Source organism: Pristis pectinata, chromosome 38 (genome assembly GCF_009764475.1).
Source record: "Pristis pectinata isolate sPriPec2 chromosome 38, sPriPec2.1.pri, whole genome shotgun sequence".
NCBI lineage: Eukaryota > Metazoa > Chordata > Chondrichthyes > Rhinopristiformes > Pristidae > Pristis > Pristis pectinata.
This window is the reverse complement of record NC_067441.1, coordinates 6840267-6855474: the sequence shown is the minus strand read 5'-3', so window position 1 is coordinate 6855474 and position 15208 is coordinate 6840267. Positions and strand designations below refer to the sequence as shown.

At 55.9% G+C, this 15208-nt stretch overlaps 2 protein-coding genes across 2 annotated transcripts in view; one reads left to right on the top strand and one right to left on the bottom strand.

The window, feature by feature from the left end:
* Positions 1-330: 330 nt before the first annotated feature.
* ttc9c (tetratricopeptide repeat domain 9C) lies at positions 331-12108 on the top strand. Its single transcript, XM_052045301.1, has 4 exons — positions 331-393; positions 3412-3667; positions 8501-8683; positions 10606-12108. Exons 1-4 carry the CDS (start codon positions 382-384, stop codon positions 10701-10703), a joined length of 549 nt encoding a protein of 182 aa, XP_051901261.1. The 5' UTR covers positions 331-381; the 3' UTR covers positions 10704-12108.
* Positions 12109-12748: 640 nt separating this feature from the next.
* Positions 12749-15208, bottom strand: part of LOC127586930 (dapper homolog 1-like) — a 3115-nt gene continuing 655 nt past the window's right edge. The window contains exons 2-3 of the mRNA XM_052044959.1: positions 14840-15103; positions 12749-14387 (exon numbers count right to left, since the gene is read on the bottom strand). Of these exons, the coding sequence (XP_051900919.1) occupies positions 13363-14387; positions 14840-15103 (1289 nt within the window). The 3' untranslated portion in view covers positions 12749-13362. The remainder of the gene's footprint in view (positions 14388-14839; positions 15104-15208) is intronic.

Below are 15208 nucleotides of genomic sequence, written 5' to 3'. Positions count from 1 at the left end.
TCCTGCCCTGTCCCCTAACCCCCCCAGTCCCCTGACCGCCCCATCCACTGACCCCGCCCCATCCCCTGACCCTGCCCCCAGTCCCCTGACCCCGCCCCCGTCCCCTGACTCCAACCCCCAGTCCCCTGACCACGCCCCCAGTCCCTTAACTCCGCCCCAGTCCCCTGACCCCTCCCCCCAGTCCCCTGACCCCTCCCCCCAGTCCCCTGACCCCGCCCCCAGTCCCTTGACTCCGCCCCGGGTGTACCGGGAGGGGGCGCTCGCTCGCCGGCCCTCGTCACGTGACGGAGAGCGCCTCCAGCTCGGCCTCAGCCGCCGCGGAGCGTTTCCGCTTCCGGATCGGGCTGCGGGTCGGAAGCTGCTGGGTGCGTGTCCAGAGCCATGGCAACGCAGGTGAGGGGAGCGGGGGGGGGGTGGGATGGGGTAGGGGAGGTAGGAGGGGTGAGGGGTGGGGGGAAGGGGGGGTGGGGGCGAGGGGGATGGGGAGGTAGGCGGTGGGGGGAGGGGGAGGTAGGAGGGGTGAGGGGTGGGGGGGGATGGGGGATGGGGGAGATGGGGTTGGGGAGGGGGAGGGGGAGGGGGATGGGGAGGTAGGAGGGGTGAGGGGTGGGGGGTGGGGATGGGGAGGTAGGCGGTGGGGGGTGGGGGCGAGGGGGATGGGGAGGTAGGCGGTGGGGGGGATGGGGAGGTAGGAGGGGTGAGGGGTGGGGGGGGATGGGGGATGGGGGAGATGGGGTTGGGGAGGGGGAGGGGGAGGGGGATGGGGAGGTAGGAGGGGTGAGGGGTGGGGGGTGGGGATGGGGAGGTAGGCGGTGGGGGGTGGGGGCGAGGGGGATGGGGAGGTAGGCGGTGGGGGGGATGGGGAGGTGGGGGGTGGGGGCAGGTAGGGCCCGGGGGACGGGAGCAAAGGCCTCAAGAACTGGGAGGTCAAGGGGTTCGTTGGTGCTGTTCCCGGGGGTTAGAGGCATCCCCCAGGGTGTGTGGGGGCTGTTCCCAGTGGTTGGGGGCTGTTCCCAGGGGTTGGGGGCATTCCTGGGGTTTGGGGGCTCTTCCAGGGGTTGGGGGCATTCCTGTGTGGGGGGGGGCTGTTCCCAGGGTGTGTGGGGGCTGTTCCTGTGGGTTGGGGACATTGCTGTGTGTGTGGGGTCTGTTCCCAGGTGTGGGGACATTCCTGGGTGTGTGGGGTCATTCCCCGGTATGACAGCTGCTTCCCGGGTGTTTCAGGCTGTTCCCAGATATAGGAGCTGTTCCTGCAGGTTGGGGGCTGTTCCCGGGTGTTTTGGGGCGCTCCTGGGTGCTGGAGGACATTCCCAAGTGTCTGGGGCATTCCTCAGTGTCGGGAGTCCTTCCTGGGTGTTTTGGGGTTCCTGGATACTGTCGGACATTCCCGGGAGTTGGGGTGGGGGTTTCCCACCATTGAAGGGACACTCTCAGATGTGGGTCTGAAGCTGGGACATGGGAGCATCCTGTCCAGGAATTAATGGGAGATCCCTAACTCCAGGGGCCTCAACAGGAGGGACATTTAGCAACAAATCTAAAATAATTGTTGGGACGATTTGAGGCAAAATGTTATAGTCCATGTAACGCTGGAGAGGGTACAGAGGAAGCGCAACAGGACATTGCCTGGGATGGAGCGTTTCAGTGATGAGGAGAACTGGGTCTGTTCTCCCTGGAGCCAAGGAGATTAAGAGGGGACATAATTGAGGTATACAAAATTATGAAGGGTATAGATGCAGTAGACTGCAAGAAATGTTTCCCCAATGTCAATAAAACTTGGGGATGTAGATTCAGAGTAAGGGGGAAAAGATTTGGAGGGGATCTGAGGGGGGCCTTCTTCACCCAGAGAGCGGTGAGGACCTGGAACACACTGCTGGAGAGAGCGGTGCAAGCAGAGCCACTGACAGCTTTAAGAATCTCCCAGGCAGAGAAGGCTACGGGTCAAATTAATTGTCATATGCACAAATACGTGTGTGCACAGGTCCAGTGAAAAACTTGCTTGCGGCAGCATCACAGGCACAAAGCATCAGATACACAACGTTCACAAGAAAAACCTAAATTATACAGAGACACAAGAGATTCTGTGGATGCTGGAATCTGGAGCTACACACACAAAATGCTGGAGGAATTCAGCGGGTCGGGCAGCATCTATGAACAGTCAACGTTTCGGGTCGAGACCCTTCCTCAGGACTGGAAAGGAAGAGGGCAGAAGCCAGAATGAGAAGGTCGGGGAGGGGAGGAGCACAGGCTGGCAGGTGACAGGTGAATTAAACACAATTTGTAGGAGGAACACGATCAGAACAAATAAAACAAAGTCCATTGTGGTGCAAAGTGGTCATAGTGGCAACTGCTCTGCCCAGGACCACAAGAAACTGCAGAGAGTTGTGGACACAGCCCAGCGCATCACGGAAACCAGCCTCCCCTCCATGGACTCTGTACCTCTCGCTGCCTTGGTGAAGCAGCCAGCATAATCAAAGACCCCACCCACCCGGGTCATTCTCTCTCCTCTTCCATCGGGTAGAAGATACAGGAGCCTGAGGGCACGTACCACCAGACTCAAGAACAGCTTCTACCCCACTGTGATAAGACTATTGAATGGCTCCCTTATACGATGAGATGGACTCTGACCTCACGATCCACCTTGTTTGACCCTGCACCTTATTGTCTACCTGCAATGCACTTCCCTGTAGCTGTGACACTTTACTCTGTATTCTGTTATTGTCTTTACCCTGTACTACATCAATGCACTGTGTAATGAATTGACCTGTACGAATGGTATGCAAGACAAGTTTTTCACTGTACCTCGGTACAAGTGACAATAATAAACCAATACCAATACTACACTGAGGCGGTGATTAGGGTTGTGCCGGTCGGTTTAAGCACTGAATGGTTGAAGGGAAGTCGTTGCTCCTGAACCTGGTGGTGTGGGGACTTCAGGCGTCTGTACCTCCTGCTCGATGGTAGCTGCGAGAAGATGGCACGGCCCGGATGGTGGGGATCTTTGATGATGGATGTTGCTTTCTTGAGGCAGCGCCTCCTGTAGATACGCCCGATGATGGGGAGAGAGGTGCCCGTGATGTATTGGGCTGAGTCCACCACTCCCTGCAGCTTCTTACGTTCCTGAACATTCGAATTCAAGTGCTGGAAGGTGGGATGTATACAGACAGGTGCTTATTGTTCAGTGTGGACCGAATGGGCAGTTTCCACGCTTTATAACTGTGGGTTCCCCTTCCCCAAGGTAGTCACTGCGATTATAATAGTAAACTGGACGATAACTTGAAGGGGAGGTTGGCAGAGCCAGGGGTCAGGTTTTGTCCAAAGGCAGCGCTGTGCTGTGCATCCCCACTACTGCGCGGTGTGCAGGATAGACCTGGGAGCGCCCCTTTACCCGCCTCTGCTGTTCCTCCTGCTCAGGGTCAGCCGGAGGGTGAGTTCCAGACCCGGCTGCAGCAGGCCATCCGCTACAAAGCCGAGGGCAACCAGCACTACAAGCAGAAGAGGGTGCGGGAGGCGATCAGCAGGTACCACTGGGCGCTCATGCACCTGAGGGGTCTGGACCCCCAGGAGCCCACCCCACTGCAGGCATTCGGGGGCGAGAAGGGCAAGCTCAGCCCCGAGCAGGCCGAGTTGCTCCACAGCGTCGAGTGCGACTGTTACAACAACTTAGCCGGTAAGCTGCTGTCTCTCTTCAGCTCCTCAAAGCCTCACGAATCAAATTGCCGTCTCTCCCAATAGTCGCCTCGGATTCAGATTAGCTGTCATGTATGTGAGGCTGCAATGAAATTCCTTGCTTACAGAATAATAGTAAATACAGGGACGAGCACGAAACAACAATAGAGCAAGACTGTCAGTGGGAGAGCATTTTGGGACCCAAAGCAGCTGCATGGTTTGACTCTGTGGTTAAGAAGGCACACAGTGTATTGTCCTTCATCAATCGTGGAACTGAATTCAGGAGCCAAGAGGTATTGTTGCAGCTATATAGGACCCTGGTCAGACCCCACTTGGAGTACTGTGCTCAGTTCTGGTCACCTCACTACAGGAAGGATGTGGAAGCCATAGAGAGGGTGCAGAGGAGATTTACAAGGATGTTGCCTGGATTGGGGAGCATGCCTTATGAAAGCAGGTTGAGGGAACTCGGCCTTTTCTCCTTGGAGCGACGGAGGATGATGGGGGGGACCTGATAGAGCTGTATAAGAGGCATTGATCGTGTGGATAGTCAGAGGCTTTTCCCCAGGGCTGAAATGGTGGCCACAAGAGGACACAGGTTTAAGGTGCTGGGGAGTAGGTACAGAGGAGATGTCGGGTAAGTTTTTTACTCAGAGAGTGGTGAGTGTGTGGAACGGGCTGCCGGCAACGGTGATGGAGGCGGATACGACAGGGTCTTTTAAGAGACTTTTGGATAGGTACATGGAGCTGAGAAAGATAGAGGGCTATGGGTAAGCCTAGTAATTTCTAAGGTAGGGACGTGTTCGGCACAGCTTTGTGGGCCGAAGGGCCTGAATTGTGCTGTAGGTTTTCTATGTTTCTAAGACGGAGACATGAGTCAAGATAAAGCAAAGAAATGTAATGCATTGGAAACACTCAGGAGGTCAGGCAGCATCTGTAGAGAGGGAAAGAGTTAACAGTTTGGTGACCTTCCATCACTTAGCAGCGTGAAGGAACAGAGGGATCTTGGGGTCCAAGTCCATAGATCCCTCAAAGTTGCCGCACAAGTTGATAGGGTTGTTAAGAAGGCATCTGGTGTGCTGGTCTTCATTAGTCGGGGGATTGAGTTCAAGAGCTGCGAGGTAATGTTGCAATTCTATCAAACTCTAGTCAGACCACACTTGGAGTATTGTGTTCAGTTCTGGTCGCCTCATTATAGGAAGGGTGTGGAAGCTTTAGAGAGGGTGCAGAGGAGATTTACCAGGATGCTGCCTGGATTAGAGAGTATGTCTGTAATCAGGAAAGTTTGAGCGAGCTAGGGCTTTTCACTTTGGAGCGACTCAGGATGAGAGGCAACTTGATAGAGGTGTATAAGATTCTGAAGGGCGTAGACAGAGTGGACAGCCAGCACCTTTCCCCAGGGCAGCAATGGCCAATCCCAGAGGACATCAGTTTAAGGTGAAGGGAGGAAAGTTTAGGGGGGATGTCAGATGTAGGTATTTTTTTTTACACAGAGAGTGGTGGGTGCCTGGAACGCACTGTCGGGGGTGGCGGTAGAGGCTGATACAACAGGGGCATTTAAAAGCCTCTTAGATAGGCACATGGATGTAAGTAAAATGGAGGGCTATGGGGCTGTGTAGGAGGGAAGGGTTAGGTTGGTCAAGGAGGAGGTATTTATATAGGTCAGCACAACATGGTGGGCCGAAGGGCCTGTGCCGTTCTGTGTACTGGGCCTCAGTGATAATCGATATTAATGACTTTGAAGGGGCCAAGTTTACAGCAGGCAAATTGGCCGATGATTCGAAGGCAGGCGGGGAAGCAATCAGTGAGGGGACACAACGCATCTGCAAAGAGGCGTCAGTAAGTTGGGAATGATGGTGTGAGGGAACGTGAGGTCACCCGCCCTGGTAGGAAGAACAGGGAGGCACCGTTGAGAGATTACAGAATGAGGGTGTTGTGGTACGGAGGGACCTGGGTGTCCTTGTAACTGAAAGGCAGCTGTCTGTGCCTGGGGAGAGGGCAGGCCACACAGCTGTCCTGTACCAAACTAGTCTCAGTCAGTCCCCCCCCCACCCCTCCAAGCTCTCCTGAATGGTCCCTGCTCCTCCTCCAGAAATATTCCTGGGAAAATCCATAATTTACACGCAGGAGCTGGATAAACATCCTTGGGAGAAAGAACTGGATGGGAGGGGCTGAACTGTACTGTGAGGTCTGTTGCCCTCTTTCCTGGGTCCAACCTGCCGTAACTCCCCCCCCTGGTCCCGCACCCCCTCAACTTGAGTTCCTCCCAAAATCTGCTGCCGATTTCCTAATCTGTCCCGTCTTGTTCCCCTTACCCCTCCATTCACTAACCCGCTGTTCAGCGATCTCTCCACTATGCGATACTTGTCCCTTTAACCCCTTCCTGTCCCGCCTGTCTGTGTAACCTCTTGCAGCCCTGCAAGATTCGGAGACACCCACCCTCCCTACTCTGCTCTTGTAGTACTCCTCAGATGTAATCGTTTCAACGGCAGCCGTGCATTCGACTGCCTGGGCTCCGAGCTCTGGAATTCCCTCGCTGAACCTCCATGCCTCTCTCTCCTTGCTGGGTCTAATTAAAACTCATCAAAATATACACAAGAAATACAATACCAGTGCAAAAAAAACAATGGTTTTCTTTACATTCATGGTGTTATTGGGTCTAAAACTTGTGGTGTTACCACGTATGTGTAAGTACCATTGCCAAGTGTACGAGAGGATGTTACGCAGGGCTTTTCCCCTCTGTTCAGTCGCAGCAGGACCTCAGACTGCAACCTTTCCCCACAGGAGCCTCTGCACCGAGCTTGAGTGCGTCCCTCAGCACGTACTCCTGCAGCCTGGAACGCGCCAGTCGGCGGTGTTCCCTCGCGGCCGTCTCGCTGTGCTGGGAGACCAGCGAGTTTCGGGCAGACCAAAGAGCGTCTTCCACCGAGCTGATGACCTTCCAGCAGCAACTAGTGGGAAAGCATCCTTTTCCGTATCCCCCTCTGAACCTCGGTGTCTGAAGATGCTCCTGTGAATTCCCTCACGACGTTAAGACCACTTTATAGTTGCAAATTTTCCCAACGATGCCGATGGAGTGGTAGGTTATGTGTCTTTGATTTTCAGAGCTATTTACCACTATAGTGAATAGAGAGCCACTGTCCATGTGTGGAAAACACTGCACCGGAGGCTTGGATATTTCCCTTCAAAGTATTCATCCAGTTACTTTTCTTCAAGTTTCACTGCCCCCTGGCACCAGAACCTGCTGTGTAACGATATCTCCTCCTCCCTGGATCTTTTGCCAAGTATTTTAAGTTTGTCGCCTCTGTTTACTGATCTCCTGCCCCGGCGGGAAGAGTTTCTGCTCATTCACTCGAACCCCTGAAGTCGTTCTGATCACTTCCAGTAAATCGTTCCTTCAACCCTGCTCTATTCCACTAAATGTGGACACAGCCCAGCACATCACGGAAACCAGCCTCCCCTCCGTGGACTCTCTCTGCACCTCTCGCTGCCTGGGGAAAGCAGCCGACATAATCAAAGACCCCACCCACCCCGGACATTCTTCTGCCCTCTCCCTTCGGGCAGAAGTTACAAAAACCTGAAAGCACGTACCACCGGGCCCAAGGACAGCTTCTATCCCGCTGTTATAAGACTATTGAACGATCGCCTAGTACAATAAGATGGACTCTTGACCTCACCTTCTACCTCGTCGTGGCCCTTGCACCTTATTGTCTGCCTGCACTGCACTTTCTCTGTAACTGTAACACTTTACTCTGCATTCTGTTACTGTTTTCCCTTGTACTACCTCAATGCACTGATGGGATGAAATGACCTGTATGGACGGCAGGCAAAACAAAGTTTTTCACTGTACCTCGGTACACGTGACAATAATAAACCAATTTGCCAATTTAAAGGGGTAATGGAGGATCTCACGTTGGGGGGGGGGGGCAAGGATTATCATTTCATGTTTATCATATTCCTTAATGATATAGAAAACGTATTAGGTCTTTGCTGGTGCTCTGTGCAATCCAACTCCTCCATTTGTTTCCCTATAATTTATTCTACCCCACATCCTTGTTTTCTCTGAGACTTGGTGTGCTGGTGGTAACACCACAGGATCCCCCAGCGGTTTGTAGCACAGTGGGTCGAGCCACTGTCTCCCAGCACCAGAGACCCGGGTTTGATCCCGACCTCCGGCGCTGTGTGTGCGTGTGTGTGTGGTGCGTGTGTGTGTGGTGCGTGTGTGTGTGGTGCGTGTGTGTGTGGTGCGTGTGTGTGTGGTGCGTGTGTGTGTGGTGCGTGTGTGGTGCGTGTGTGTGTGTGGTGCGTGTGTGTGTGTGGTGCGTGTGTGTGTGTGTGTGTGTGTGTGGTGCGTGTGTGTGTGTGTGGTGCGTGTGTGTGTGTGGTGCGTGTGTGTGTTAGTGTGTCTGTCTCTCTGTATGTCTGTCTATATCTGTCTTTGTGTGGAGTTTGCACGTTCTCCCTGTGACCGCGTGGGTTTCCCCCGGGTGCTCCGGTTCCCTCCCACATCCCAACAACATGCAGGGTTGGTAGTTTAATTGCCCCCCCCCCCAGCGTGTGGGTGAGGGGTAGAATCTGGGGGGGATGGAGTTGAGGGGCACGTGGAGAGAATAGAACGGGGATTGGTGTAAATGGGTTGTTGATACGCAGCACAGACTCGATGGGCCAAAGGGCCTCTTTCTGCGCTGTGGACGGGCGATGTATTGACTTCAGTACGTGCATGTAATCCTGGATCAGGAGACTGTTCCCTACATGGTGCTCCCTGTAACAGTACAGGGGTGTGTTGGGACAGACACAGTTTGACTGCTGTTTCTTTCCCGCTCCCCGGACCCAACAGCCTGCCTCCTACTGTCGGAGAAGGTGAACTACGAGCGGGTGAGGGACTATTGTCTGAAGGTGCTGGAGAGGCAGGAGGACAACACCAAGGCCTTGTACCGAGCAGGGGTGGCCCTCTACAACATCGGCGACTACGAGCAAGCACGACACTACCTCACCAGAGCTGCCAAGATCTGCCCCAACGGTAAGCTGCCCTGTCCCACCCAGCGACCGTGGTTCAAAAACAAAAGGCCACAGCTTCAAACCCCACCACAGGCGTCTGGCAATTCCGCTCCGGATTCCCGGAGCGATCCGAAGCAGGGTCCGGTGGGAGCGGGATTCGAACCTGCGACCTTGGGTCTGAAAAGGCAAGGGGAGGGAGTGGGATGGGCGGAGAAAGGGATTCATCCCGAGAGAGAGAGGCGGATGTGGGGTTATCTCGGGAATGGGGAGGGGGTGCTGCTGTTTATTCTGTTTTTGGGATCTGGCAAGGGAACGTTTATGGCCCCATCCCGAATTGAGAAGGTGAGGTTGCTTCCGTGGGCAGGATAGAGGGTATTCCAGAGTCAACTGAAGGCACTGGGTCTGGAGTCAAATATAGACAGAGTGGAGAAACAAAGGACTGCAGATTCTGGAATCTAGATGAAAAACACAGATGCTGCCTGGCCTGCTGAGTTCCTCCAGCATCATCATGGACAGAGTGGGTCTGTTTTCTGTTTTGAAGGACATTAGATCTCACTGAAATCCAAAGTGTGTTCAAAATAATCAATTAGATTTATTGAGAGTGAGAATTCAGGTTTCTGGATGTTGACTAGTTCAGAATCAGATTTATTATCACTGACTTAGACGATGTGAAATTTGTTGTTTTGTGGTAGCAGTATTGGTATTGGTTTATTATTGTCACTTGTACCGAGGTACAGTGAAAAACTTGTCTTGCATACTGACCGTACAGGTCAATTCTTTACACAGTGCAGTTACATCGAGTTAGTACAGAAAGCATTGAGGTAGTACAGGTAAAAAACAGTAACAGTACAGAGTAAAGTGTCACAGCTACAGAGAAAGTGCAATAAGGTGCAAGGTCACAACAAGGTAGATCGTGAGGTCAGAGTCCATCTGATGGTATATGGGAACCGTTCAATAGTCTTATCACAGTGGGGTAGAAGCTGTCCTTGAGCCTGGTGGTACGTGCCCTCAGGCTCCTGTATCTTCTACCGGATGGAAGAGGAGAGAAGAGAGAATGTCCCGGGTGGGTGGGGTCTTTGATTATGCTGGCTGCTTCGCCAAGACAGCGAGAGGTAAAGACTGAGTCCAAGGAGAGGAGGCTGGTGTCCGTGACGCACTGGGCTGTGTCCACAACTCTCTGCAGTTTCTTGTGGTCCTGGGCAGAGCAGTTGCCGTACCAAGCCGTGATGCATCCAGATAGGAAGCTTTCTATGGTGCATCAATGGAAGTTGGTGAGTGTCGAAGGGGACATGCCGAATGCAAAGACGTAAGTTTACTATAAATTACAAAACTAAATAGTGCCAGCACAGGAATAACGAGCTGGTGTTCATCTGCCGTTCAGAAATCTGAAGGCGGAGGGGAAGAAGCCGTTCCTGAATCGTTGAGTTTGGGTCTTCAGGCTCCTGTACCTCCTCCCCAATGGTAGTAATGAGAAGAGGGCATGTCCTGGGTGCTTAGGGTCCTTAGTGATGGATGCTGCCTTCTGGAGGCATTTTCAGGACATCAACCAATGTGCCACTGATTCTTCAGGGCAGGACTTAGAAACGACACCATGTGTGTAACTCAGCAGTTAGCATCAGAGATACAACTCAGAAATAGGCCGTTCGGCCCATCAATTCCGTGCTGGGCATCAACCAGCCATTTACACCAATCCCCATTTTATTCTCTCCACGTGCCCGTCAACTCCCCCCAGATTCTACCCCTCACCCACACACTGGGACACAATTAATCCACTGACCCCGCACGTCTAGACCGGAGGCAGCCAAGGGGACACCCACGCAGTCACGGGGAGAAGGTGCAAACCCCGCGCGCACACAGACAGCGCCGGAGGTGGGAATTGAACCGAGGGGCAGCGGCTCTCCCCGACCAAAGCTGACAGGTTTGCTCCTTGCTCTCCCCCTACAGATGCCAACGTGAAGCGGTTCCTTCAGCAGGCAGAGCAGCACCTGAACCAGTACCACCAGAAGGAGAAGTCAATGTACAGGGGCATGTTTGGCAAATGACTGCGCACAGGCGGGTCCGGGTGCTACAGGCGTGCCCCACACACCGAAAACAAGACTCCCTGTGAGCTTCTGACCCACGGACAGTGCCACCCAACTACCGACAGGACGAGGAAGCTCTGCAACAATGTCTGCTGGCCTCTCACCAAATGCCATGTGTCTGGGCTCCCATTAAATCCAGCTGCAAGGGTTTGCTTTTAACTTTCAAACTACAACTGAAGCTTTCTCATGGTCCAAATGGTGTGTGATGAGTGTTTTTATTTCTGTACGGATTCCTCCTATTCTCTCACTAACCCCCAACCCCAGAGTGTGTGATAAAATGGTGCAATTCTTGCATCCGCCCCTCAGAATTGCCCGGCTATTTAATACCACGACTGATCAAATTGTAAACTCTGCATTTCTACCTCCTCTCCGAAACTTTCACCTCACCCCCTAAACTTTCACATGGCCCAAAACTTTCACACCTCCCTTCACACCTCCGCTGTAAACTTTAACCCCCCCCCAACTTTCACACACCCCCAAACCGTTGCCCCCTCTCTGCATAGCCCCACATGAACCTCTCTGTGTCACTCCCTTAAACTGTCCCCCCTCCCCAGACTCTCGCACCCCCCCCCCCTCCAGCTCATCAAGACCCCTTGTCCCACTGCCTTAATAGACTCTGCTCCCACTGCCCTTTGAGGAAGACAGTTCCAAGGCCTCGCCGTCCTGTGAAAGAATTTTGACTCGTTTCAAACACTGACCCAGTGCCTAGATTCACAGGGGGAAATATCCTCTCTGCACTCACCCTGTCAAGATCTCATACTCTTCACAGCGGCACGGTAGCGTAGCGGTTAGTGTGACGCTATTACAGCGCCAGCGATCGGGGTTCGATTCCCGCCGCTGTCTGTAAGGAGTTTGTACGTTCTCCCTGTGTCTGCGTGGGTTTCCTCCGGGTGCTCCGGTTTCCTCCCACATTCCAAAGACGCACGGGTAGGTTAACATGGGTTTAAAATGGGCGGCGCGGACTCGTTGGGCAGGAAGAGCCTGTTACCATGCTGTAAATAAAAAAAAACTCCCCTCTCATTCCAGCCTGTCCACGTTTCTCATCGACAACCTTCCTTAAATAAGGAGATCGGTACGGTGGACGGTTCTCCAGATTTGATCTCACCACTCACCGATATAACTCGAGCCATGGTCTGGCCTCAGTGGACACACAAGGTCCCAAGGGCGGTGTTAAGAGAGGGTCCAGGAGTTTCCCCGTTAGTCTGCATCATTAAAATCGAGTCACCCTCCCGTGGGAGCTCGCTGTGCGCAAATGGGCCGCAGTGCTTCCTGCAGTAAAACATGGACTTTAACACAACTTGGTGGTAAAACAGTGGTCTCGTTATCACCGTCTGTCCCAGCTTCCCCTCCCCAAGTTGTGCCAATATTGGTAGGAACTGGAGGGGTTTTAAGAAGATTTAGCTTGGGGTTCTGATTAGGGGATCATCCTACAGAAGGTACAGGACTAGAAGACCATTTGCAAAAGAAAACAAAGTTTTTTTCCTTGTTGCACACGCCCTTGCAAAGATCATCGAGTCCCAGTCTGGACCCCACAAAGTTGCCACGGTTTTGGAGATGGTGTTGGGGTATTCATCCATGGGGTGTGGGCTTCGCATTTGATTGCCTGTCCCGATTGCCCTTGAGGAGGTGGTGGGGAGCTGCCTTCTTGAACCGCTACAGTCCTTGAGGTGTGGGTGTCCCCAAAGGGCTGTTAGGGAGGGATTTTCCAGGGTTTGACCCAGCGATAATTAACAGTGATATAGTTCCCAGTGTGTGGCTTGGAGGGCAGCTTCCAGACCGCGCGGGGTGGGGGCGGTGGTGGGTTGCTGCAGTGCCTCCTGTAGATGGTACATGCTGCTGCTGCTGTGTGTTGGTGGTGGAGTGGGTGAATGGGGTGCCTGTCAAGTGGGCTGCTGTGTCCTGGCTGGAGTCAAGCTTCTCGAGTGCTGTTGAAGCTGCTCCGTGGATCTCCCACAGTCGAAATGTGCTAAGTCTACCCTCTCTCCGTCCTTCTGCCCACACATCAAGACAGGAGGCACCTCCAGGTGATCTTTGGTCAATAGTTTTATTTATTCCAACTCTACAAATCTACCATCCAAAAATATTACAACCCAGCATGAGGATACTTTAAATAATTATCTTTGCTAAAACGATTCATCGCCAGTCCGCACTCTAAGGCACGAGGTGCAGGTTTTAGTCAGTCTTTGCCCGACCACTCACCCTCCCCACCGGGAGGTTCACAGTTTTGGTTTTTTTTTTCCTCGGTGAGTCTTTGTTTCCGAGGGGCTGGGTCCCAAAGGCTCAGCCAGCGAGGGGTGGCGGGGGTGTTGCAGAGAGATCGGGGGGGGGGGGGGGGGGGGGGGGGATGGTTGGAAGCCAAGTGTGGCTCGTCGTCTGACATGGATGAGGGGGACAGGGAGGGGAGAGGATAGAGGGGAAGGGAGGGAGAGGAGAGGAGGGGGGGATGGCTGCGGATGGGCCACCACAGAGGAAGTGAGTAGAGGTGGAGTGGAGTGGAGGAGGGGGCCGAGGGAAAGGCCCCCAGAGGGGTTCCCATGGAGAAAGCGAGTAGAGGGAAGAGGGGGAGGGAGCGGGAGGAGGGACCTCAGAGGGTCACCCACTCGGACGAGGGAGCCTCCCCTCATTTGGGAGCACCGTTGACCTTGAGCGACCAGGGCCTGATGGACAACTGCACCTTCCTCCTGAGCTCCTTGAAGGACCTGGAGCGGTGGAAGCCGGCCTCGGGGACCGGGGCGGCGCGGGGCAGGGTCCGGGCCTGAGCCCCGCGGACCCAGCCGGCACCCCCCTCCTCCTCCTCCTCCTCCTCCTCCCCCTCCCCCGGTGAGGCCCTGTGGTGCCGGCTGAGGAAGGCCTGCGCCTGCCCCAGGAGGCCGGACCTCTTGGCCCTGCCCGGGGCCGGGATCTCCAACACCGACGTCCACTTCTGCTTCCTCCTGACCGGCCCGGGACGGCACTCGAGCCCCGGCGAAGCCTCGGGCCTGTGCAGGGAAGCCGAGCTGAGGTTGACCTCCGAGCTGGAGCGGGAGGCCGACCTCCTGCTGGAGCTCAGCCGCTTGAAGAGGTCGGCCCGGCGGCCCCTGTGGTCTGGGACGTCCCGCTCGCCGGTGGCCGGGCACCTCACCAGCTCCCGGTGGAGGTGCTTCCCACGGTAGAGCGGGGCCTCCGGGGCCGGGGCCTCGGTGGCCGGGGCTGGGCAGCTGGTGGCGATCCCCCTCCTGCTTCCCTTCCAGGCCCCGGGGTGGCCCTGGCTGCACCCCGGCGACAGGCTGAAGCCCTTGGGTTGGGAGGCGAGCGGAGGCCCGGGCCTGGAGCGGAGAACCAGGCCGCAGATGTAGCGGTCCAGCCTGTCCCTGCTGGCCCGGGGGTAGGCCTGGGTCCCGGCTCCGGCCCCTGGCCCCGGCCCCAGCTCCGGAACGCAGGCCGCCTCCTCCTCCCCGTCCGTGGGGCGGCTGGAGGAGGCGGTGAAGAGCGGGCTCTGCAGGGCCACGGCGTGCAGCGGGCTCGGGTAGTGGTAGACCTCGCCGCCGTGCCTCGACACCAGGTCGCAGCGGAACCTGGGGCCGGGGCCTGGGGCCGGGGAGGTGGCCGGGCAGCTGCAGGACAGGCGGGTGGCGCCACGGTCCCGGCAGAGGAAGGTCAGCTCACCTGCGGGGAGAGAGGGAGAGAGGGGTGAGGGACGGGTGCGGTTCTGGGTCTTGACCCACCCCCACCAACCCTCCCCACCCTGTTCCCCCAGGAACACCTCCCCCCACCCCCCTATCCAGCACCCAAACTTGGGGCTTGCCTCACCCACCCACCCCTACCCCCCCATCAGCCTGATGCCCTCCCCCCAGCACCCCTGTCCCCACCCCCCCTCACCTTGCGTCCTCCCCACACCGCTCCCCTCACTACACCACCTTCCCCCCCCCGCCACAGGGCATTCCCCACCCAAAACTCTCAGCCCCAACCGACCCCCCCCCCCATGAATGTTGCTCCCCCCGACATTGATCCCTTCTCAAACCCACCCCCCCAAAACCCAACAGCGCAAACCCCCCCCCCCCCCCAATCTGGCTGGACATCCCGCCCCGGGGGTGGCGGCGGGCGGGGCGGACACCTACCTGCTGAGACCGGCCGCTGGGAGACCCTGCTCCTGCGGTTGAGCCTGCTCCAGCCCCCGCCCCCGTCCAGCCGCTGCGCGCCGAGCTCTGTCGATCGGACGGCCGCGTCGTCGGTGGAGCGCGGCCGGCTGCGGCTGGCGCTGGGCCGGGGGGGCTGGCAGCCGGACTGCACGCTCCACAGCGAGCTGGACGGGCACTCGCTGGACACCGAGGTGCGGGAGGTGGAGAGCGAGCAGGAGGCGCTGTCAGTGACATCGTAAAACCCTGGGGGGAGGGAGGAGACGGGTTATCGGGGCAGGGGAATAACCCCACACACAGAATGGGGGAGGGAGTCCCCATCACCTCCCCACAAAACCTCTCTTCAACCCC